The 18,566-nt window shown below is 48.1% G+C and overlaps 1 protein-coding gene across 1 annotated transcript in view; it reads left to right on the top strand.

Moving 5' to 3' along the window:
* LOC8043430 overlaps positions 1-17,756 on the top strand; it is a 183,889-nt gene extending 166,133 nt beyond the window's left edge. The window contains exons 9-11 of the mRNA XM_029981552.4: positions 9,103-9,333; positions 10,978-11,202; positions 16,047-17,756. Of these exons, the coding sequence (XP_029837412.3) occupies positions 9,103-9,333; positions 10,978-11,187 (441 nt within the window). The 3' untranslated portion in view covers positions 11,188-11,202; positions 16,047-17,756. The remainder of the gene's footprint in view (positions 1-9,102; positions 9,334-10,977; positions 11,203-16,046) is intronic.
* Positions 17,757-18,566: the final 810 nt, after the last annotated feature.

Genomic DNA, 18,566 nt, shown 5'->3' with positions numbered 1-18,566 from the left:
GCACTTTCCAAGGTCCCTTAGAGCGTAAAACGTTTTTATGCTCCAGTTTGGCGGTTCGGTCGACGGAGCGTCGTGAAATGGTTGTTATGCAAATGTTAGCGTGTCCGCAAATAGAACGCGCGGTGCGTGCGATGGCCTTGCGCATCCATTATGCATTTGCCTTCCTCAGCTCGTTAGTATGCACGCCGTAGTTAGAAAAGCCTCTTTTTTTATCCTTTCTCTCTCTCCCATTCTCTCTTCCCCTTACGCCCTCCTTGGTTCCGTCTCGGCCCGCTACGTGGCGCCACCAGCGTCGGCGGCGCCAGTGCTTCTACGAGGCGGACGATGTTCTGCTATTCAAAGAGGGGGTGCAAAGGGTATGATGACCACCGGGCGGACCTTAATTCCAACGCCGCCAACCAACCGCCTCTTTTCGCACGCATGAAAAAAGGTATTTGTCACATGAAATCGGGCAGCACGCGATCACACGCACGCATGAAAGCAACTGCGCACATATATCACACTCACGCATGCAATGAGAGCGAACTCATGTGCGCACGCACCCACGCACATTACACACAGCCATAAAAAGAATACGGTCTCCGCGATGTAGGCGCAAAAATATGAGCGCCTTGCCGGTTCTTGACGCATTTGGCGCTATTTCGGGGGCGATCTAAGATGCTTGCCTGCTTTGACGAAAAGCGATGAAACGTTTCGTCATACTTTTTGCATGATGAATGTTCGTACACCCGGAAACCGGTCTGCCTTTAAAGGTGTCGTGCTTAGAGATGACACCTTTTTGCAAGAACAATTCTGCGCATGCGCGGGCTCTCTTCCCAACTAGCGGCAAAAGCGCGCAGTGGTTTGGAGGCACTATAGCGAAATTGCACTCTTCAATTGTGTCGGCTTGGAGTGCGGACGCGTCGGTTCTTCACCTGACCATGCTCAAAGAGCAGGACCAGGTGGTGGAAGGGGGGCAGTTGATTTGTCCGGCGTGCGTGTAGCTGGTGCATCGCATTGTCAGCTTGGAGGGAGTGTAGATGTATGTAGAAGAGGTCTATTCGGCCGGGGCCATAAATGGTGCGCCAAGGAACTGTACAACTGCGCGCTTGCATAACGCTTATTTATATCAATACCAGGAAAAGTGAAGTCACATGAGCTCGATTCGGAGAATGTGCGCAAAATAATGCACACTCCAAGTTTACCGTGCGCGGGAGCAAGAGAGTATACGAGCTTTGGAAAGTGTATCCATCCATTATTCTTCGAATATTATCGCGGTCGAGGACAGCTGACACAAGCATGGGTGGATAAGAATCTAAGTTGAGCGGGTTTTTACCTTTCTTTTTTGTAGAACGCTTTGTGTCGCATATCGATAGCGGGTCATCGTAGAAACAGTGCGTCCACCAGTGCTGGACAAAATACTAGGTGAAAATATTTAAGTCACTAAATAGTAAATACCAACTTCATAAAGTATTTCAAATACTATACTAAAGTTACTTTCACTGGGAAGTGTCTTAAGTGGAGTACAAATACCTAGAAAAGTACTTCAATTACTTTTTGAAGATACTTCCGCATTGCGTAATTTGTATCGACGCCAGTGACAAACACAATTATACATTTGCGCAGATCTAGTTTACCAGAATGGTTTAACACGACAAGCGAAAAACTGCAAAAAACAAAACATTGTAGGGTTGTTTTATGCAGTCCAACTATAAGGAGCAGGATATCACTGATACATGTTTCAAAACATTTCTGGGACTAAAAAAGAGGTCATTTTAGATATAGTGACATCGTTGAATATCACGTCCTGCATTGCACCTTAGACGGATCGTTTAACTACAATCCATATTCCCTACATGGGGAGTTGACTATAAACGAACTTGGGATACGGAAATGAGTAAATGGATAACAAAGAGAGCCCGCATAAGAGCCACAGCACTGGTCGCACCTTCTTCAAGTAGGTTGCGTTGAGAAAGGCGCTCAACGTTGGGGGACGCTTTGTTGGCATTTTGAGAGGTCATCCTGCTCGTGCATTTCGTTTCCTGTCCTGTTGTTTGCCTATCAGTGTTCGCGAGAGCAATAAATGCCAAACTGACGACAAAAAAAACCTTTTCGGTGTTTTGCTGTATTAGAGTTAAATATACAAGCAAAAGAAAAGAGGTGTCTTCTTTTTGTGTCCACTTCTCATTTTCTTCTATTTGTTATTTTCTTGACACTGAAGTCTGCATTAATGCCGACTTCAGCGGGAAACAACCCACAACAGCAATTGCTGTTGTGGGTTGTTTCCCGCTCTGCTTTGCGCCTCAGTGCGGCAATCTTTACTTCGTAAAACCACCCCCGTTGTTTGAGGATTTTTTGGGAGAAACTCTGGGAAACAAAAGGCGACTTTCGGAAGGCGAGGGGAAAACTTCATTGTAGGAACTTCGGGCTGAAATCAGACCCTTTTATACTGGGTGAAATAGGAGTCATAATCGGCAAAAAAGCGATCTTTTCACGAGCTCAATCTAAGCCACCGTAGTTTATCGGAGCTATAGCAACATGATTTGTTGCTCGAAACAACGTTCACGTTTGCTCGTGTCACGCCCACGCCACTTCAAGCCGAAAATACGGAAAATGGCGGAATGACAAAAATGTATTTGAGATAATGAGTACAAGATACTCAGAAATGTAATTAAAGTACAGTATCAAATACTCCCGATCAAAGTATTTGTAAGATACCAAGGTGCTTCAAAAGGTATTTGAAATACAGTATCGTGAGTAGAGTATGTGAGATAGGCACAAGTATGGCGTAACGAACTCGAGAGGTAGCCCGGGTGGACCACGTCGTTTGCGGACTGCCACTGATCGAGACTTCCACGCATACGGCGTTCTGGAGGAGAGAGACGCCCAGCGCATACCAAGCGCACAGCACGCGTACGGTTGTCGCCTCAGAAATCGAGCAAAGCACTGACCATACGCACGAACGCTGAAAATGGTACCGACCAGAAGCCCGTTTCTGGCGGCCATAGCCGTGCTCGCGACTGCTGAGCGCATGCTGACGGCGACCTTCCACAGTTCTTTGGCAACGTGTATTCTACACCATCAAGATTGTCGGTCTTAGAAGCATATTAATGTGAGCTCGTTCTGAGCATGCGCTTTAAACGGCGCCCTCAAATATGGCTTCCAGTGAATACCCCCATAGCAGAAGTCACGTCCTTGTGTTTTTGAAATCGCGCGCAACAGCTTCAATTAAATATACAAGCCGTGATGCGCTGACCAAATCGCTCGTCTACAACAGGGTAGTTAGATGGTCCAACTTCTTCATCGTAAAGTTTGTAAAAAGCGAGTAAAGAAACACGCAACAACACAAGATTGACGACAACCTACACGACGGAAGGAGCGCGCAACTGCAATCTATTGAAACGCATGCTATAAGCCATCGATAGTTAACTTAAGAAACCTAAGGCATTCTATTTACGCTTCCTTTTTCCGTGTCAGCATGCCGCAATCGCTGTGGACCGTTAATAAGAAGCTTGAAAGTCGCACCGACTGTCCATTGAAATCGTTCATCGCAAGCTCTTTTCAATACTCTATTTCCCGTCGAGGATGTTTCGCTTCGGAAACCCCTCTGTTCTCCTCTGAATAAACATTCATTGAATACGATCATTTTTCCTCGCGCGACACCGCAGAGACCGTCAGTCATATCCTGGTCAAAAGCTATCGCCGCCAAATTTACTTGCGATCACTGAATTAAACGTTCTGTCTATTGCTTCTTCCGTCTGGCTGATATTCTGCCCCAGGAAGTCATCGTCGAGCCCTTCGATATTCATCGACCGATTTCACACAGTCGTAAAGAAATCAATTGCCTGCCGTCAACTTCACCTTCGATCGTGAGTCGAATGAACGTTGTGGTATAGATCGCTGTTATCACGCGCAGAGCAGCTTTGCTCAGAGATTAGACGGCCGGTGAATACTATCGAGTGACCTTGTTGAGGACGATACGTCACATTTCGTTCGTTTTCCGACCCGTCCGCACCGACCGAAAAGAGGGCTACAGTCAGTCACCGGAAAAATCGTACGCCATGCATCACGCGGCAATTTCGCAACTTCCACGACCTGTAGAGGGCGCACTTGTGCCTATCAAGATGGCTGCCATCTGGATGATTGCCGTAGAACAGCAGTACAAGGTTTGGTCTGGGACGCGTAAGCAGTTCAAGATTTGTGAAATTCGAGCGATATAAGAGCCCTACTTCCTATATTTGCACGCCAGGAAGGTGTATCAAGCACTTTCAGATATGGAACCGATTATCAAGGAGCTAGGGAGCACGATTCTCACACCGCGGTACCACCATCGCTGAAAGTGGCGAGAATTTCTACATCCAGCGCCCGTTTGCTCGTCTGTTGGTAAACTTTTACCGCGGCATAAAGTTAAACGCATTTCCCTACTAGGGCAAATTTTTCAGCCGCACGAGTGGCAGAGAGGAACGGCGGAGGAACATGGCGGTGCTCCTTTTAGCGAGCGTCGCTCGAATTGATTGTTTTCGTGCGTCCGCTCCGTTCCATGGAGCGGCACGACAGCCGGCCGAGTACTTCAACCTCACGGCGGCACAGTGGAGCAACACCAGCACGCCTCGGGACGCCGACGGGAAGCGGGTCTGGGGCGTCCGCCACGATCCTCTGCTGTCCGTGGCTTCTAAGAACAGGTCGACGCGGTCCTGCCAGAGACGGCCCGGGCACCGGACGTTCCCTCGTGGCCCATCGGGACGCGGTATGCCAGAACCACTGGCTCGTCACCCTCTCGTCCGTCCTGTACATAAGCGGCGCCGTGACTGCGGCGCCCTTCATAGGCGCCCTGTCCGACAAGGTAAGTCGGCGACCGGTCATCTGCGCGCCCATCGCCTCCCTGATGCTCTCGGGCCTGGCCCTTTGCTTCACCAACGCGTACATGGCTTTCGTGATTCTTGGGTGTCGGCGTCGGTGAGCACCATCCATACCACCAGTTTCGCACTGCTCTTCGTGCTGTCCACGCGGGAGTACCAGTGCATGTACGGCTCATGAACGCGGCCATCGACGTGTTTCTTGTCATGGCCGCTGTGCTCATCTTCGTCGTCAGCGTCGATATCTTCCCAACCGTGGTGCGCAGTCTGGGTGTGTTCGCCTGCTACTTCTTTGGGAGGGTCGGGGCCATGGCGTCGCCCATCCTCCACGAGAGAGGCCTCTTCTCCCGCAGCGAGCTGGCTCTGCTGACGCTCAGCTTCGTCGGCCTGCTCACCGCCCTGCTGGGGAGCTACCTCCCGGAGACCAGGGTCCTCGGCGTCTTAGACATCATCAAGTGTCTGGACGAGTCGACTGGCCAGACCAGGCTCCGTCAGTTTAGTGTCTTCGTGACGCGGACATCGATCGACATGTCCAAGGCAACAGCCAAAAAGACGAAACAGCAGCAGCCGTCGGCCATTCCCAAATGAACTTTTGGGCAACCAAGAGTGGCCCGAAACTTTGCCTCGAAACTTACTTCTGCAGCCCGGTATAATTGAATTGTTTTAGGGAGATTTAAGGGACACGCATATAGGATGCAGTTCTAGTGTCGGCAATTTTATTCGAGCCAAATCCTGTCTCGTATATGGTCTACATATTGCCATATTGCGACTTTTAAAGCGACAGCTTTACAATCGATACTTTGCCGAGATTTCGACCTCGTAGGATGCTTGGCTATCTCAAACGTAACTTCTATCTATCACCCTCATCATTAAAGTTATTTTTTTTTCTATAAAACGCTTGTTCAATCTAAACTCGTGTATGCAGCCTCCATCTGGGATCCGTATACTAATTACCTCACTGACTCGCTTCAGGCAGTTCAGAACAGGCCCGCGCGTTTTATACTAGCTAATTATAATCGCACTGCATGTGTCACATCAATCGAAAATAGCTTACTACCTCCAAGTCTCGGACATCGTCGCAGAATCTCTCGCATTTGTCTTTTTCATAATATCTACCACCGTATTCCTCAACTCAATGTACAGCTAATAATCCAACCATCATTTGTTTCCGCACGCATTAATCATTGTCACAATGTCGGTGTCCCGCTTTGCCACTCCAATTAATTTTTTGCATCCTTCATTCCTGAAACTTCCAGTCATTGGAACTGTTTACCTGCATAACTAACATCAATTGTTGACTACACTCTTTTCTGTACTATGCTCGTTTTCTCCTCAAGGAAAAAGGAAGTTTTGCGCATTGTTAATGCGCCGCGCGAAGTAGTTCTTACAATATTTGCTTGTCAGAGGAAGAAGCGATACTTTTGGAGTATGAAACGGGTACGTCTTGATAAGATAACATATATCTGCTCTAAAATGCACTTACACATATCTTAATTCATTATATAAAGAGGAAAATTAGCAGTGGTTCCACGAGAAGCCGAACTTTTTTTACTACGGTTCTTGAGGTGAAAACGGGTATAGTATGGCTAACTACCAGTCCCTACTGTTTGAGTATTTATTTTGTTCCTCTTGTGCTTCATTTTTTTTTTTTTGTATTTTGTATTTCCCACTTCACTCTGCAATTGCCCCGTGCCCTGAAGGTAAAATAAATAAATAAATAAGCCGATGCCTTCGCCAGGTTGTGTCCCAATCCCGAAAGCACACCACAGGCATCCTGGAAACTGAACACAGTCTTCTATGTCGGACTTGAATGAGAGGAAAGCTTATTCGACAAATGTGCGTGCTGGTGCTTGGCACAGCACCTTCCATTTGGAAGGAAGCGGAGGATAGTCCCAGTTTCGAAAGTAACACCACGGTCATCCTGGAAACTCAACACAGTCTTCTGTGTGATGGGCTTGAATGAGAGGAAAGCTTATTCGACAAATGTGGGTGTTGGTGCTTGGCACAACATTTTCCTATTCGGAGGGAAGCGGATGGTAGTTCAAAGCATTTTATTGATCATTATTAATACCGATACCCCTCGAAAGCACGTCACGATCCCACAGACATCCTGGAAACTGAACACTGTATCCTGTGTGATGAGCTTGAATGAGAGCAAAGCTTATTCGACAAATGTGCGTGCAGCTGCTTGGCACGGCACCTTTCTATTTGGAGGGAAGGGGATGATAGTGAAAGCATTTGATTGATCATTAATAATTGCGGAAACATCGTAGTCAAACTGAGCCCAAAGTTTGTGCAGTAGCGTTGTTTTTTTTTTTTTTTTTTTATTTGGATTTTTGCATCTGTGGCATCACTGCCGTGCTTTAAAGTTAAAAGTAAAGTTCGTCCTCAAAGCACGGTGTTGACCATTTCAATAAAGAGGTTTTGTGCGGAAGCAGCTTTCGTGCGCATTGCACGTGCGTTGCTCGCTTTCCAAACAGAACTGCGGTCTTGTTTGTGGAAACGTTGGATCGGTGTGTATGTACATTCATGGCGATGCAAACATATTGTGACCAAGGACTAGGGGGCCAGGGTGGTGCACTAAACAAACATATATAAAGCCGCCGGAAGTAAGCGGCTTGTCCCGGAAGCGTATTTGGAAGTCAAGATTGGCATGAACGCCTGGCGTACTGGGGGAATGATGAGGAGGAGATCAGACCGTAGCGCCCCAAGCAGCTAACGTTAGAACTACACGGATGGGGACAGTAAATAACAATCACTCAGCGCTCGGCTGACCTTACCGAACGCCGCGTCAGCGTTCGGCTGGAGTTCGTGTTCTCCGGTCGCCCAAGGGAGAGGAGGGGCTTTCGACTCCGGCCTACACGAACAATGCAACATGCACGGTGCCCAGCTCAGCACAAAAGCCCAAGTTGGTCATGCTCGCATTCTCTGACGATTGCTTTCGGGAGATATCCGGCACTAACAATAAACACCACTTCGTTGATTGTTAGTATTTTTACGTTACACTGTCCCCCGATCTTTATTGAAAAGGATGACGTGGACATGCCCACGAGGCCTGTGGGCATGTCCACAGGCCTTGTGTTGAGTAAACAGCAAGGTGTGAGGACAACAAACTGATCTCCTCACCATCTTCGTCTCACTAAAACCGTTCAGTACAGCCAAGAGTGCGTCCCGACCTGTTCAAGAAGAGGCAAAGGAGGAACGGAAGAATCCCAGACCTTCTTTCCCGTTCCTCATTTCCCTCCTTTTGAACAGGTTGGCATACGCTCTCTCCCCTGTACCTTTGGCTGTACTGCACGGTTTTAGTGAGACGGAGTATAGGTAAGCATGCTTTAGTGATTCATGGGCTAGCCTTGAGTCAGTCACGAGATTTGCTAACCTAATAAGCGTAATGCAAATCTGGGAGCGAGCAGGAATCATTCACTCTTGAAGATACTGCTCGAACTTGAAGTATAAACGCGGACCTCCGCGGAACGGGCTCTAACCGTTCAATGCGGGCGCGGCTTTTCCAAGCTCAGAAAGGTCGCTATCACTTCCTCGCGAAAAATGTGAGCGAATACTGTAATTGACGGAACGAGTTGAGCGAGTGACGGGGCACAAGCTTGAGACCCCTCACGCTCGGGTATCCCATGAAAACGTCAAACTCTCGGGGCACTTGGTTTCCCTTTGGAAAGATCTTCCATCTGGAAACAGCTGCGCAAATCTCCCGAAGCTGCCAGTTTATGGTCGACTCTCAGCACCTGTCGAACACGAGTCCTCTGTCAGCGTTCGGCGTAGACTTCCTTCCAACCGTTGCGGCCTCACGACTGATCACGCGCTTTATGCTAAAAAAAGTGTGTCTTGATTTCTTTCTTTTTTTCAATTCCGCGATAGCGGTTGCATGATTTACAGGCCGTGTACCACGTACGTGACTCACTGCTCCAGCGCTGCGAACGTACCGCGTACGTGACTCACTACTCCCCTACAGAACGTCATTAGATTGGCTGAGATGACTCCCTCCATCATAAGGAGCTGGAACCTGAAGCGATGCCAACGCTGCTCTTGACGAGCTCAAAGTACCTGGCGCCAGGAACACTGGACCAGTCTGCAAAGGTGTCCAAGTCTCTGATACTGTTTTGTCGGCATGTCTCCCATCTCCATAGTTTCGTATGTTCATCTTCGCCCCGTAATCGCAGCGCAGGGTAGCCAGCTCTGTGTCATTCCAGTGAACCGACGGGGTTCTTGCAAAGAGCGTGCGCTCAGCCCCGTGTCGGTCTCTACCTTGCAGCTGCAGCAAAAGCTGCACCGGGTGCAAGAGGAGATCCAGAGGGTGCGTCAGCAGCTGGACGCCCTGCAGCTGGAGCAGGGTGAGCCCAGGGCGCCCCAGGCCCCGGCCAGTCCCGAGCAGGCGGCCCTCTCCATCCGCCTCCGAGAACTCCAGGAGCAGTTCTCGGAACTCCTACTGGGCATCAGGCGCCGCAAGTCTCTCGCCACCGACGGGACCCTGCTGGACGTTGAGGTACTCCATCTTTCAGTAGCTCAGCAAACGGGCAAAGGTGTGATCGTGTCGGAACGAGAAATAGGGTCGGTGGCAAATTGATGCTCATTGATTTTTATAAAATTGTAACCACGTACTAAATATCCGCCCGTGAGTATGTCTACAAAATATTTAATCAAAATATTCATTTTGACTCGAGAGAATGAATTTCGAAGTCTACGCGTGCACCTCCAAATTACTTTCTGCCGCTCTACTGGCAACAACAAGCAGGGACACTCGTGACGTGAAATGTTGTATCCGAAAGCAGACGACGCTTCCTGCTCCTCGGCGTTGAGCGTTCTATTGATAGTGATCATCTGTGGTTTTGCGAATTGCGTCTGGTTTAGGCTGTTTGCGGCATGCGATGGAGGGTGGGAGATTTGGTGATTGGCTGTGGGGTGCAATAACACCACGAAGAAATGCAGCAGAGTGACATCTTATTGGTATTAGACCGAGAAGTCTCTGCGACGGAAGGGGGTCCGAGCAGTCCGACGTGAACGCTGGCTCCTAGCGTTCGCGTCGTGCTAGAAAACAGTTCACTCCTTGCGAGGAAATAAATCTTTTTATGCCATTCTGCTTTGAAGCATCACCTGAATCCACATGTCGGCAGATCCCGGATTCAGCCCCCACGGGAGGTCCCCTCGGAGACGATGGCGGCGGATCGAATGCGAACGGCGAATCGTCTGAAATCTCGTGCTGAAAATTTTAATACATCTGCCAATCATAGCTTGACTGAGACAAGCTCGATGAATTATTTACCACGGACGATCGCGACGGCTTTCTGACTGCCTTTGACGCTGGGCCAAGCAGGCTCAAGCTGCTCGTGTGCCGATGTTTATACAACATCTGACGTCACAAGAAGATGACAGACTAGTGAAGCTGCAGGTTAGTTTCGGTTTGGGCTATATCGTAGTTTTACGATTAAAAATTATGTAAAATTTGTTGGGGAAATTTACTTGCTGCTTAACACTCTTTCCTGTGTTCTTTCAGAAAATATGTTTAGTTGAAAACGTTCAAATTCACGCCGGAGCTCTCCTTTAAGAGTTCCAGGGGAAGCTCCTTCCACTTTTTCGGAGGGAACTCTGAAGGGCGACCTTCTCTCCGGCGTTCGCACTGCTAAGGTATCCATAGTTCTGTTTAACCCGAGACTGGGGTATTTCGGAAAAGGGACGAGAAGAAAAGAGGCCACAAGGAGGCGACGTCTCAATAGACGTCGCCTCCTTGTGGCCTCTTTTCTTCTCGTCCCTTTTCCGAAATACCCCAGTCTCGGGTTAAACAATTGAGACGTCGCCTCCTTGTGGCCTCTTTTCTTCTCGTCCCTTTTCCGAAATACCCCAGTCTCGGGTTAAACAGAACTATGGTTAACTTCCACCAGCTCGCCTGCACCCTTACAATTTTTTGCTAAGGTATGGAGCTTCTCCTGAAGTCTTAAGCTGTCACCGGCCATAGCTGTTGAAAGAAGTCGGCCGCCGGAGTGGCCGGAAAAACACCATACTTTGGCGCTGTCGAAGGCACGGGTGGGAGCCACGTCAAATCAAACGGCCTTTCTGCCCCTGCAGCCTACACCATTGTCTGGCGATATCTTGTGTGAAATCTCGACTGAGCGATTGGACGGCGTCGGCGCAGGAGGACGACGACCTGGACGGCGGTCTCCGGCGTCCCCGTCGGCGCGCCCTGTCCGTGACGGTCCGCCGGGCGAGCCTGCAGGCCGTGGCGTCCACGGCCAGGCCCCTGACCACAGGCTCGTCGCCCGTCTTCCACACCCCGGACCCGAGCCCCGTGAGCCCCGAGCCGCGCTCCGGGCCCACCGCGGCAACCCTCTTCCACCAGCTCTGAGACCAGACTTTGGAGGTACCACGTACTTTATGTCGTTTCTCAAAGGGCCGAGTCCCACTTGAGCGACAAACAGAAACAAGCGACCAGCACGTGCAGGCTTGCAATCGCTCGTGCTAATGCCACGAGCCCCGAGACGCTCGAAGCCTTAAAATGTGCATGCACGCTGCACGTGCTTGAGGCTCCACGGTTTCTGTTTGTTGCCCTATCAGGTGGGGGCTTTGCAAGTAGCGTCAAATAGGCCAAATGCGTGTGGCCCTTGGAAGCCAGTGCGGCGTAGCACTCAAATGGGCGGCCCTTGGAACGACGGGGCAGTCGCTCGCAAAACCTGGAACGCGCATCATATATTTTGAAAAGAAAGTCAGGGCGCAAGCGAAGGATATTCCTAAACATAACACAACCCCGAGACTGCAGGAAGCATAAACCACGCACACACACAGACACACAATACAGTGAACGAGATCAAGATGTGGTAGAAAAATAAGCGGCGCTGCTCATCGGCCCTGCATGGCCTCCAAGATTTTTAACAGCGAGCGCGCAAAAAATCTCGGAGGATATTGGGCCGGAGATCAAACTATAGGGGGAGCTTTATCGAGCTTGTTGTCCCCACAGCCCGGTGTTTACTAACACGGAATAACAAAGAAATTTAACCTCGTCATGCACTGTCTGGACACGAGCGCTTCACTCTTACCAGTGCTTTCGTTGCACGAGGAGCGGCCATTCGAATCGTCACCATCGATATCGCTGATCAAAAACAAACAATAAAATTCAGTTCGTTGTTTCACAGCTGAAGCGTGCCGCCAGAGGCGTGACTGTTCGATCTCCTCCTCAATGGGCCTTGTGAAGCAAGGGTGTTGAAAGCCGTGCGTTTCGCTGGTGTTGAAGTCCCGAGCAGCTCGTGCTGCTCGTGTTTTTTGTGCTGGGCAGGCATTTGAGGGCCGAACAACCGTCACAGTCTGGTAGTCTGGTGAGTGATGGGCTCGGCAACACTCGTGAGACGATGAAGGCTAAACTGTTGCTCTTCGTTATCCAGATCCCGAGTCACCCGGCATACGACTCTCGAGCCCAGAGATGGCAGTATAATTTCATTACAGTAATGAAATTACAGTAATTATATTATTTTTGTGATAATGTAAACTCCGTTTCTAGGCTGGTAATTTAGTAATGTAATGAATTACTTTCAACCAGTAATTTCGAGAAAATGTCTTATTACTTATGAAATTACTTTTTTTTCGAAATAAGGTGGTGCGCTTGCGAGCCTACAAAATAAAAATAAAATTTATTCTGCACGACGATATATCGCGGAAAAGACATCAGGGTAAATATACGATGTCCATCTGAAGCCAAAGCCTAGTACGAGGAACACGACAGACGCACAAAGGCGGGCTGGAAAGGCGAAGGAGGTGGAGAGAAGCTGTCGTGTGAAGAAGATTCACAGAGTCACGTCATTATGACCCATGCCATCACGACGATGCTACGTACTTCGTTCACCCCTAAGCTGACAGTGCGGTGCTACGAGCTCACCGGAACCGATCCACTACCTTCCTTTCATCATCTGACTCCTTTCTGCGCGTGGGTTTGAACGAGAGGGTGGTTACGTGGCGAAAGATAGATGTGCGACTGGTCCAAAGAGCACGTAACTTTATGTAGCTTAGGGGTGAGCGGCATATAGGCTACAATACGATGAACACATCACCAGTAGGGTAGCACATTTTAAAACCCGAGAGGAAAGGACACGCAGAGCCCCAGCCTTTTTGCTCTTTCCAACAAACGACCGAAATAAATGGTTAATCTAAAATGCCTTGTCAAGGACCCCAGAACGTTTCGTGCGTGGCCTTGGCAAGGGAAGATGCTTTTAGTCAGAAAAGACGGGAAGCGAGTAAAGCAGATGCCGCTCGCGGTATGTCTTTCCTTGGGGAGTTTAGTCGGGAGTAAATAAGCAAACGAGCAGATTCGCCACCCGTTTGTTGGAAGCATTTTAGGAAGCTCGGGATATCTCTTTCCTAAACTGAAGGCGCCTCTGCCCAGCTACGGCCCTTCGCGATCGAGCGGCCGTGGCCCATCAAACATCCAGCCCCCTTTTGTGACAACGCGCAATAACGGGCTCTTCGGGTGCTTTGGAACAATACTTCCCGAGAGGAATGCGTGAGAATGCAACTTGTGCTCTTGGGAGGGAAAGGATTTGACGACGTCCGAGTCGGAAGAAAAACATTTCACATAACGACTTCCTAAAAGACTCCATTGGCTTGGCTTAAGTTACTTGACACAGACTATATAACCTCATCAAAATCAGAAACACGGATTCATAACCATTTCCTTTAACTAAAGACCTTGACCGTTGCCTGAACAACGAAACCCGCGAGTCGTCTGTCTTTGAGCCACACATCCAAAGAACAAGCTCTTCATCATGCTTAACACTTCCGCCTTGTGTGCCAGCGGAACGACGGATGAGAGGTCACGGAGGACAATAAATGGCCAAACTCTTCTCCTCTCTACACTCTCAGAAAAAAAGGTGTATTATTGTACCCCTTGTTTCATGTAATACACCCCAAAACTTCAATTCGATGTACAGCGCCCCATAATCGAACAGGCGGCCCCAAAGTTTGCGAGGGGCTTGATAGCCGTGTGGTACAACTTATTAAAATAGCTAATATACGTATTATTGACTACAAAAAAGATTATCGGAGTTTTTCTGGTCGTACTGCAAAAGCTCCGTGTTTTCTTTCTTTGTTCTTTAATACGTACTTTGGCAATTCAATAAGTTATATCACACCGTTATCAAGCCCCTAGTAAAATTTTGTGCCGTCTGTTCGACTATAGGGCGCTGTACGTCGAAATGAAGTTTTGGGGTGTATTATATGGGACAAAAGGGTGTAAGGTAATACCCTTTTTTTTTTTTTTTTTTAGAGTGTATGGCTTGGGGGGTCTCCAAACCAAGAACGAAGGCGTGCATTTTTATTGGGAGCTTCGTTCCGTTTTTCGGTTTAGAGGTGATTTTTGTCGGAGAAAGACGGAGACATCGGGGGGAGAGGGTGCGCGTGATATCGAGTCAGTCGCCAGAAAGATGCCACTCCTGACCGACCAATGAAAATGTATTTGCCTACTTACCCCTACACTTTTATCGCCTCTCCACTCCTCTCGTCCCTGTGATTGGTTGCGCCCACTGGTTTTATTCAGACTTGTACGTAGTTCAACTACTCTACCACCGTTGTGAGTAGTTTAGTAGCTTTCGATTACATTTTTATTTCGGTATTTAGTAGCTTAACTTGGTTCCCTTTTCCGAGTAACTTTTACTCAAATTACAAATTACTTTCGAATTTTAGTTGTAGGTTTGCTTATCGACAAACATTCCTGCACGAAAAGAGATAAGATGTTGGAAGATCAGGTAATATTCGCATAGAGGTGAAAGCATGTGGCGTAGGCAAGGGGGGATTTCGAGGGTCCAAAATTTCCTAAACTTTTCAAGAGCCGCCCCCCCCCCCCCCCCCCCTTCACTGCCACAACCCTGCTACGAGGCGCGACGGGGAGCGGACAGACACGTCGCAAGTGAGGGCGAGTAACTGCGGGATTTGCGCCGAACACTGGCGTTTCTTTGTGTCCCGAAGCTCAAGGAGACGACTCATTCGAAGAACGCGTTTGTCCCCGCTTCTCCCCAACGTAGGAACTCTCGCCCACTACAGGAGGTATAGACACTACATCCTCAATTAAAGAAGGCAACAAATGGCAGCGCCCGGTCTGAAGCTCATCGAATGCTCCCTATAGTTTCTGTTCTTCTTGAAGAATCGCGTGCTAAAGGGCAACGCAAAGGTGGCCTCTTTGCGTTGCCTTTCCTCCCGAAACTCAGAATATGCCGGTCTTCCAAGATCCAAAGATCGTTCGAGAGGCCTTAGTAATTCCGCCAAAGTTTTTACATAAAAAATAATGAACGAGCAGTGTTGAGAAGCACTGTAAGTGCATGGTACTTAAAGTACTATACCAAGTAGGTCCAGAAAGCTTTTATTTTACTTGAAGTACATTCTCTGAACATTTACTTGTACTTTACTCAATTTTTGTTTCCGGTACTCATTCTGAGGAAAATACAGCTGCCAACTTCAAAATGCATTTCCCAAAATAAAAAAAAAAATAAAAAAAAAAAAAATGTCGTATGGTCATTGCGTATTGTCTTTCGAGACGTCGTCTGATCATTTCTCCGAGTGAAGAAATCGCGGTTATAAGACCGATTTAAATACGTGCATTATAAGTTGATTGTGTTAAATAGTTTTTCAGCGAGAGCAAAAGAACTACTCTGTGGCTACATGACTTTATCCAATATTTGCTGCCACTTTCGAAAAAAAAAACAAAAAAACTGATGCACTTTCGATTATCCCTCCGAACAATGCATACCAGTAAAAAAAAAACTATTGGTAATAAAAGGGCATCATGAAAGATTGTGTTAAAAATACTTGTACACAGTGGCGGATCCAAAAGGGGGGGGGGGGGGGCGACGGGGGCGCCCTTCCCCCCCCCCCCCACACAAAGTCGACCCCCCTCCCTCCCCCCTTCTCGGAGAGCAATTTGACATGGGTGGACCCCCCTTGCACAAGAAAGAATGGGAGAATAATATCCTTAAAAATGCTACGCCCCCCCCCCCCCCCCCAAAAAAAAACGGAGTTCTGGATTTGCCCCTGCTTGTACTTACTTTGAAAGTGCATTGTCACAGTACTTTACTTTAAGTACAAGTACAAGTACTGTACTTCAAGTACAGTAAAACGGGACGATGCGGAACGTGCCGGGAAAACCCTCCGCTAAAAGTGCGCGCTTCCCGCTTTCCGTTTTTGGTTGGGAGACCCATCAATGTGAGTCGTTTCTACTTTCCCTTGCAGACGTGCTGTGACGAGGCAGCCTACATCGTCCAGGACGGCCGGCAAAACCCGAGGAGTGACAACGGCACCCCGAAGTAAACATCCGGTCATGACACCCGATTGGTGCCTCGCATCAGCAGATCTCGCTAAAAGGAACCAACAGCCGTTAAAGGAGAGAGCCAAAGTAACCTTCGACGCCAAACGGACATCCCGCATCCTATGTGTGGTTGAGAGCCTCGGTGGAACCAGCCGAACCTTCACGTAAAGCCAATTCTGCGACGTCAAGTTCCCGCTGAGTCATGTGCGCATGACGCCAGAGTGACCCGGTGTAAAACACAAAACGCTGCAATTATCGCTAGGTGGTGCGGTGTTCGCCCAATAATTACGACGACACCAACGCCTGCGTGTGCGATCATTCTGATTGTGTTTTCCTTGTCGCGAGCTTTTCGCGGTCACCTCGCACGAAACCACGTCATTGGAAGTGCGACGTCGCGGGACGACGTGAAGAAAAGATCACGTGTCGTGAACAGTCAATCAAGTGACATGAACGGCTGTCTGCGTGTTTTAAGAACCTCGCCAACAGGCCCTTCTGCAAAACGGGTCCCTCCTGCCGGCAGCTCCTAGTCACACCCCCAAGTACCGTAAACAAAACTTGGATGTGCGATTGTCTTCGGATTTCTCTCTTTTCAGTACAAGACATGATGCTGCTTGACCAGAAGACTGATGTTAGCACGTGTTATTCAGGAAAACAAAATACTAACAAGTAAATCTGCTAAACGATATACTGCAGGAACGGCAGCTTGGCGTCATAAAAAATTGTACAATTTTGTTACGTGTTATAAAGGGACCTGATGATTCGGCCTAGCGTCATTCTCGTGGCCAAGCTAATAGCAGGAAACCCAAGGCTGAGACCGCAAGGCATGGCAGTTCGGTAAAATCAAACTCGATGAGTCATTTATCGCATCACAGATTGCTACGGCCCTCTTTGTCACAATGCCACAGTACCACAATCAAATAGGTTAACATCACACACATCCGTGTCACAAATCAGGCACAAGCCAAGATGTCCTCGGAAAGTATGCGATGATTTATCACTTACAAAGGTGGGGAGGGTTGAAGATGATGATAACATTAGGTTAGCCATCCAGCTTGCAAACTCACAAATTGGTCACATGATATTAGTTATTTCTATAATTATGTTTACTTTTGCCACATCTGAGCTTAGCAGTACTCGTTTTAAATCACGCAGGTTTGCTTGTTTCATTGCGATGCTCCACAGCACCGGTGTGTGCAGGTATGCCAATGTGGCGTACAACTGTTGTTAAAAGGATGGGAACTTATTAATAAGCTGATTATCAATCTTCGTTTTCAAAACAAATTTACGACAAGAATTCTAGACCAGGTTCACGCGGAATACCTTAAGTTCCATGCAATACTGGTAATTTGGCAATCATCAAAGGAGATTCTATTCCTTTACAGTTGTGGCATGCGCTCACGACCCACAAGCCCTAAAAATGATTGGGCGATTGGTAAGGGACCATTTAAAGTTTTTTTTAGACCTTCCCTACCTTCTGTTGCCACTGTGAACTTGCAATGATATAGTTCAAATAACATATCGGACGTTTTGAAAACATCGATATCGTTTCAATTCTGGTACAATACGATATACCTGCCTGTACTATGTTATACCTTGAAAACTGCAGAACAGGCTCCGCACACACACACACACACGCACACACACAAAAATACTACGCTCAATTTCCGGCGCGCTGAAACACATCAAGCGTTAGACTGAGCTTTTTCATCTTTGTTATGGGCGCCAGTCTTGCAAGAAAGACGCTGACAGGTGTTTCTGCTTTCCGTGACGTCCGAAAAATTGTGTGCTCGTTCGTGCCTAATGGTACGCCATTTCTTCACTCTGGAAATCGGAGGGCTGAGCCTTCCATGTAGTTTATCGTCTTAAAACAGCCTATAGTTCAAATAATGTTGAACCATATAAGAAATAAGACAGATGCTTTTAGGAATCCTGGCAGCCACACCGAGTGCAACTTCTAAGTACCCATAGAGTTATTATAATGTACGCTAGAGGTTCAAGGGGCACTAGTGTGCTGACGCAAATTGAAACAGACAGCAACCAGTCGAAAATTGACTTCCGGCAATGCATTTCTATGGGAAAAAGTGAGTGCATTTTCTCCCTTTGCTCGATCATAAGAGCAAATATCCTAAATAATTCGTACGTACTAGGTAGTTTGGAACATTTCTCAGTCAGGCCGACGAAAGAATTGGTCAGTTACGGCGTTTTTCTCTCGAATTCATCGCACTAAAAACGGTGCTAAAACGGCTTCGTACGTGTATTTATGTGCACTGTCGGACACTGTTAGCGCGAACGCGGCGTCGGCGATTTCCAGCATGGGGGATATACATGCCAAACGAACGAAGGACATCTGGAAAATCAAGAGCGGCGGCAAGAACTACGCAGCAACACCGGATCAGTAACTCGCAGTGCATGTACGATCAAAATAAATTGAAGGCCACGTAATC

The sequence above is a fragment of the Ixodes scapularis genome, unplaced genomic scaffold (genome assembly GCF_016920785.2).
Source record: "Ixodes scapularis isolate PalLabHiFi unplaced genomic scaffold, ASM1692078v2 PGA_scaffold4__175_contigs__length_147842914, whole genome shotgun sequence".
Taxonomy (NCBI): Eukaryota; Metazoa; Arthropoda; class Arachnida; order Ixodida; family Ixodidae; genus Ixodes; species Ixodes scapularis.
Note: the sequence above shows the minus strand (reverse complement) of the source record. Positions and strands in the feature narration are given on the sequence as shown.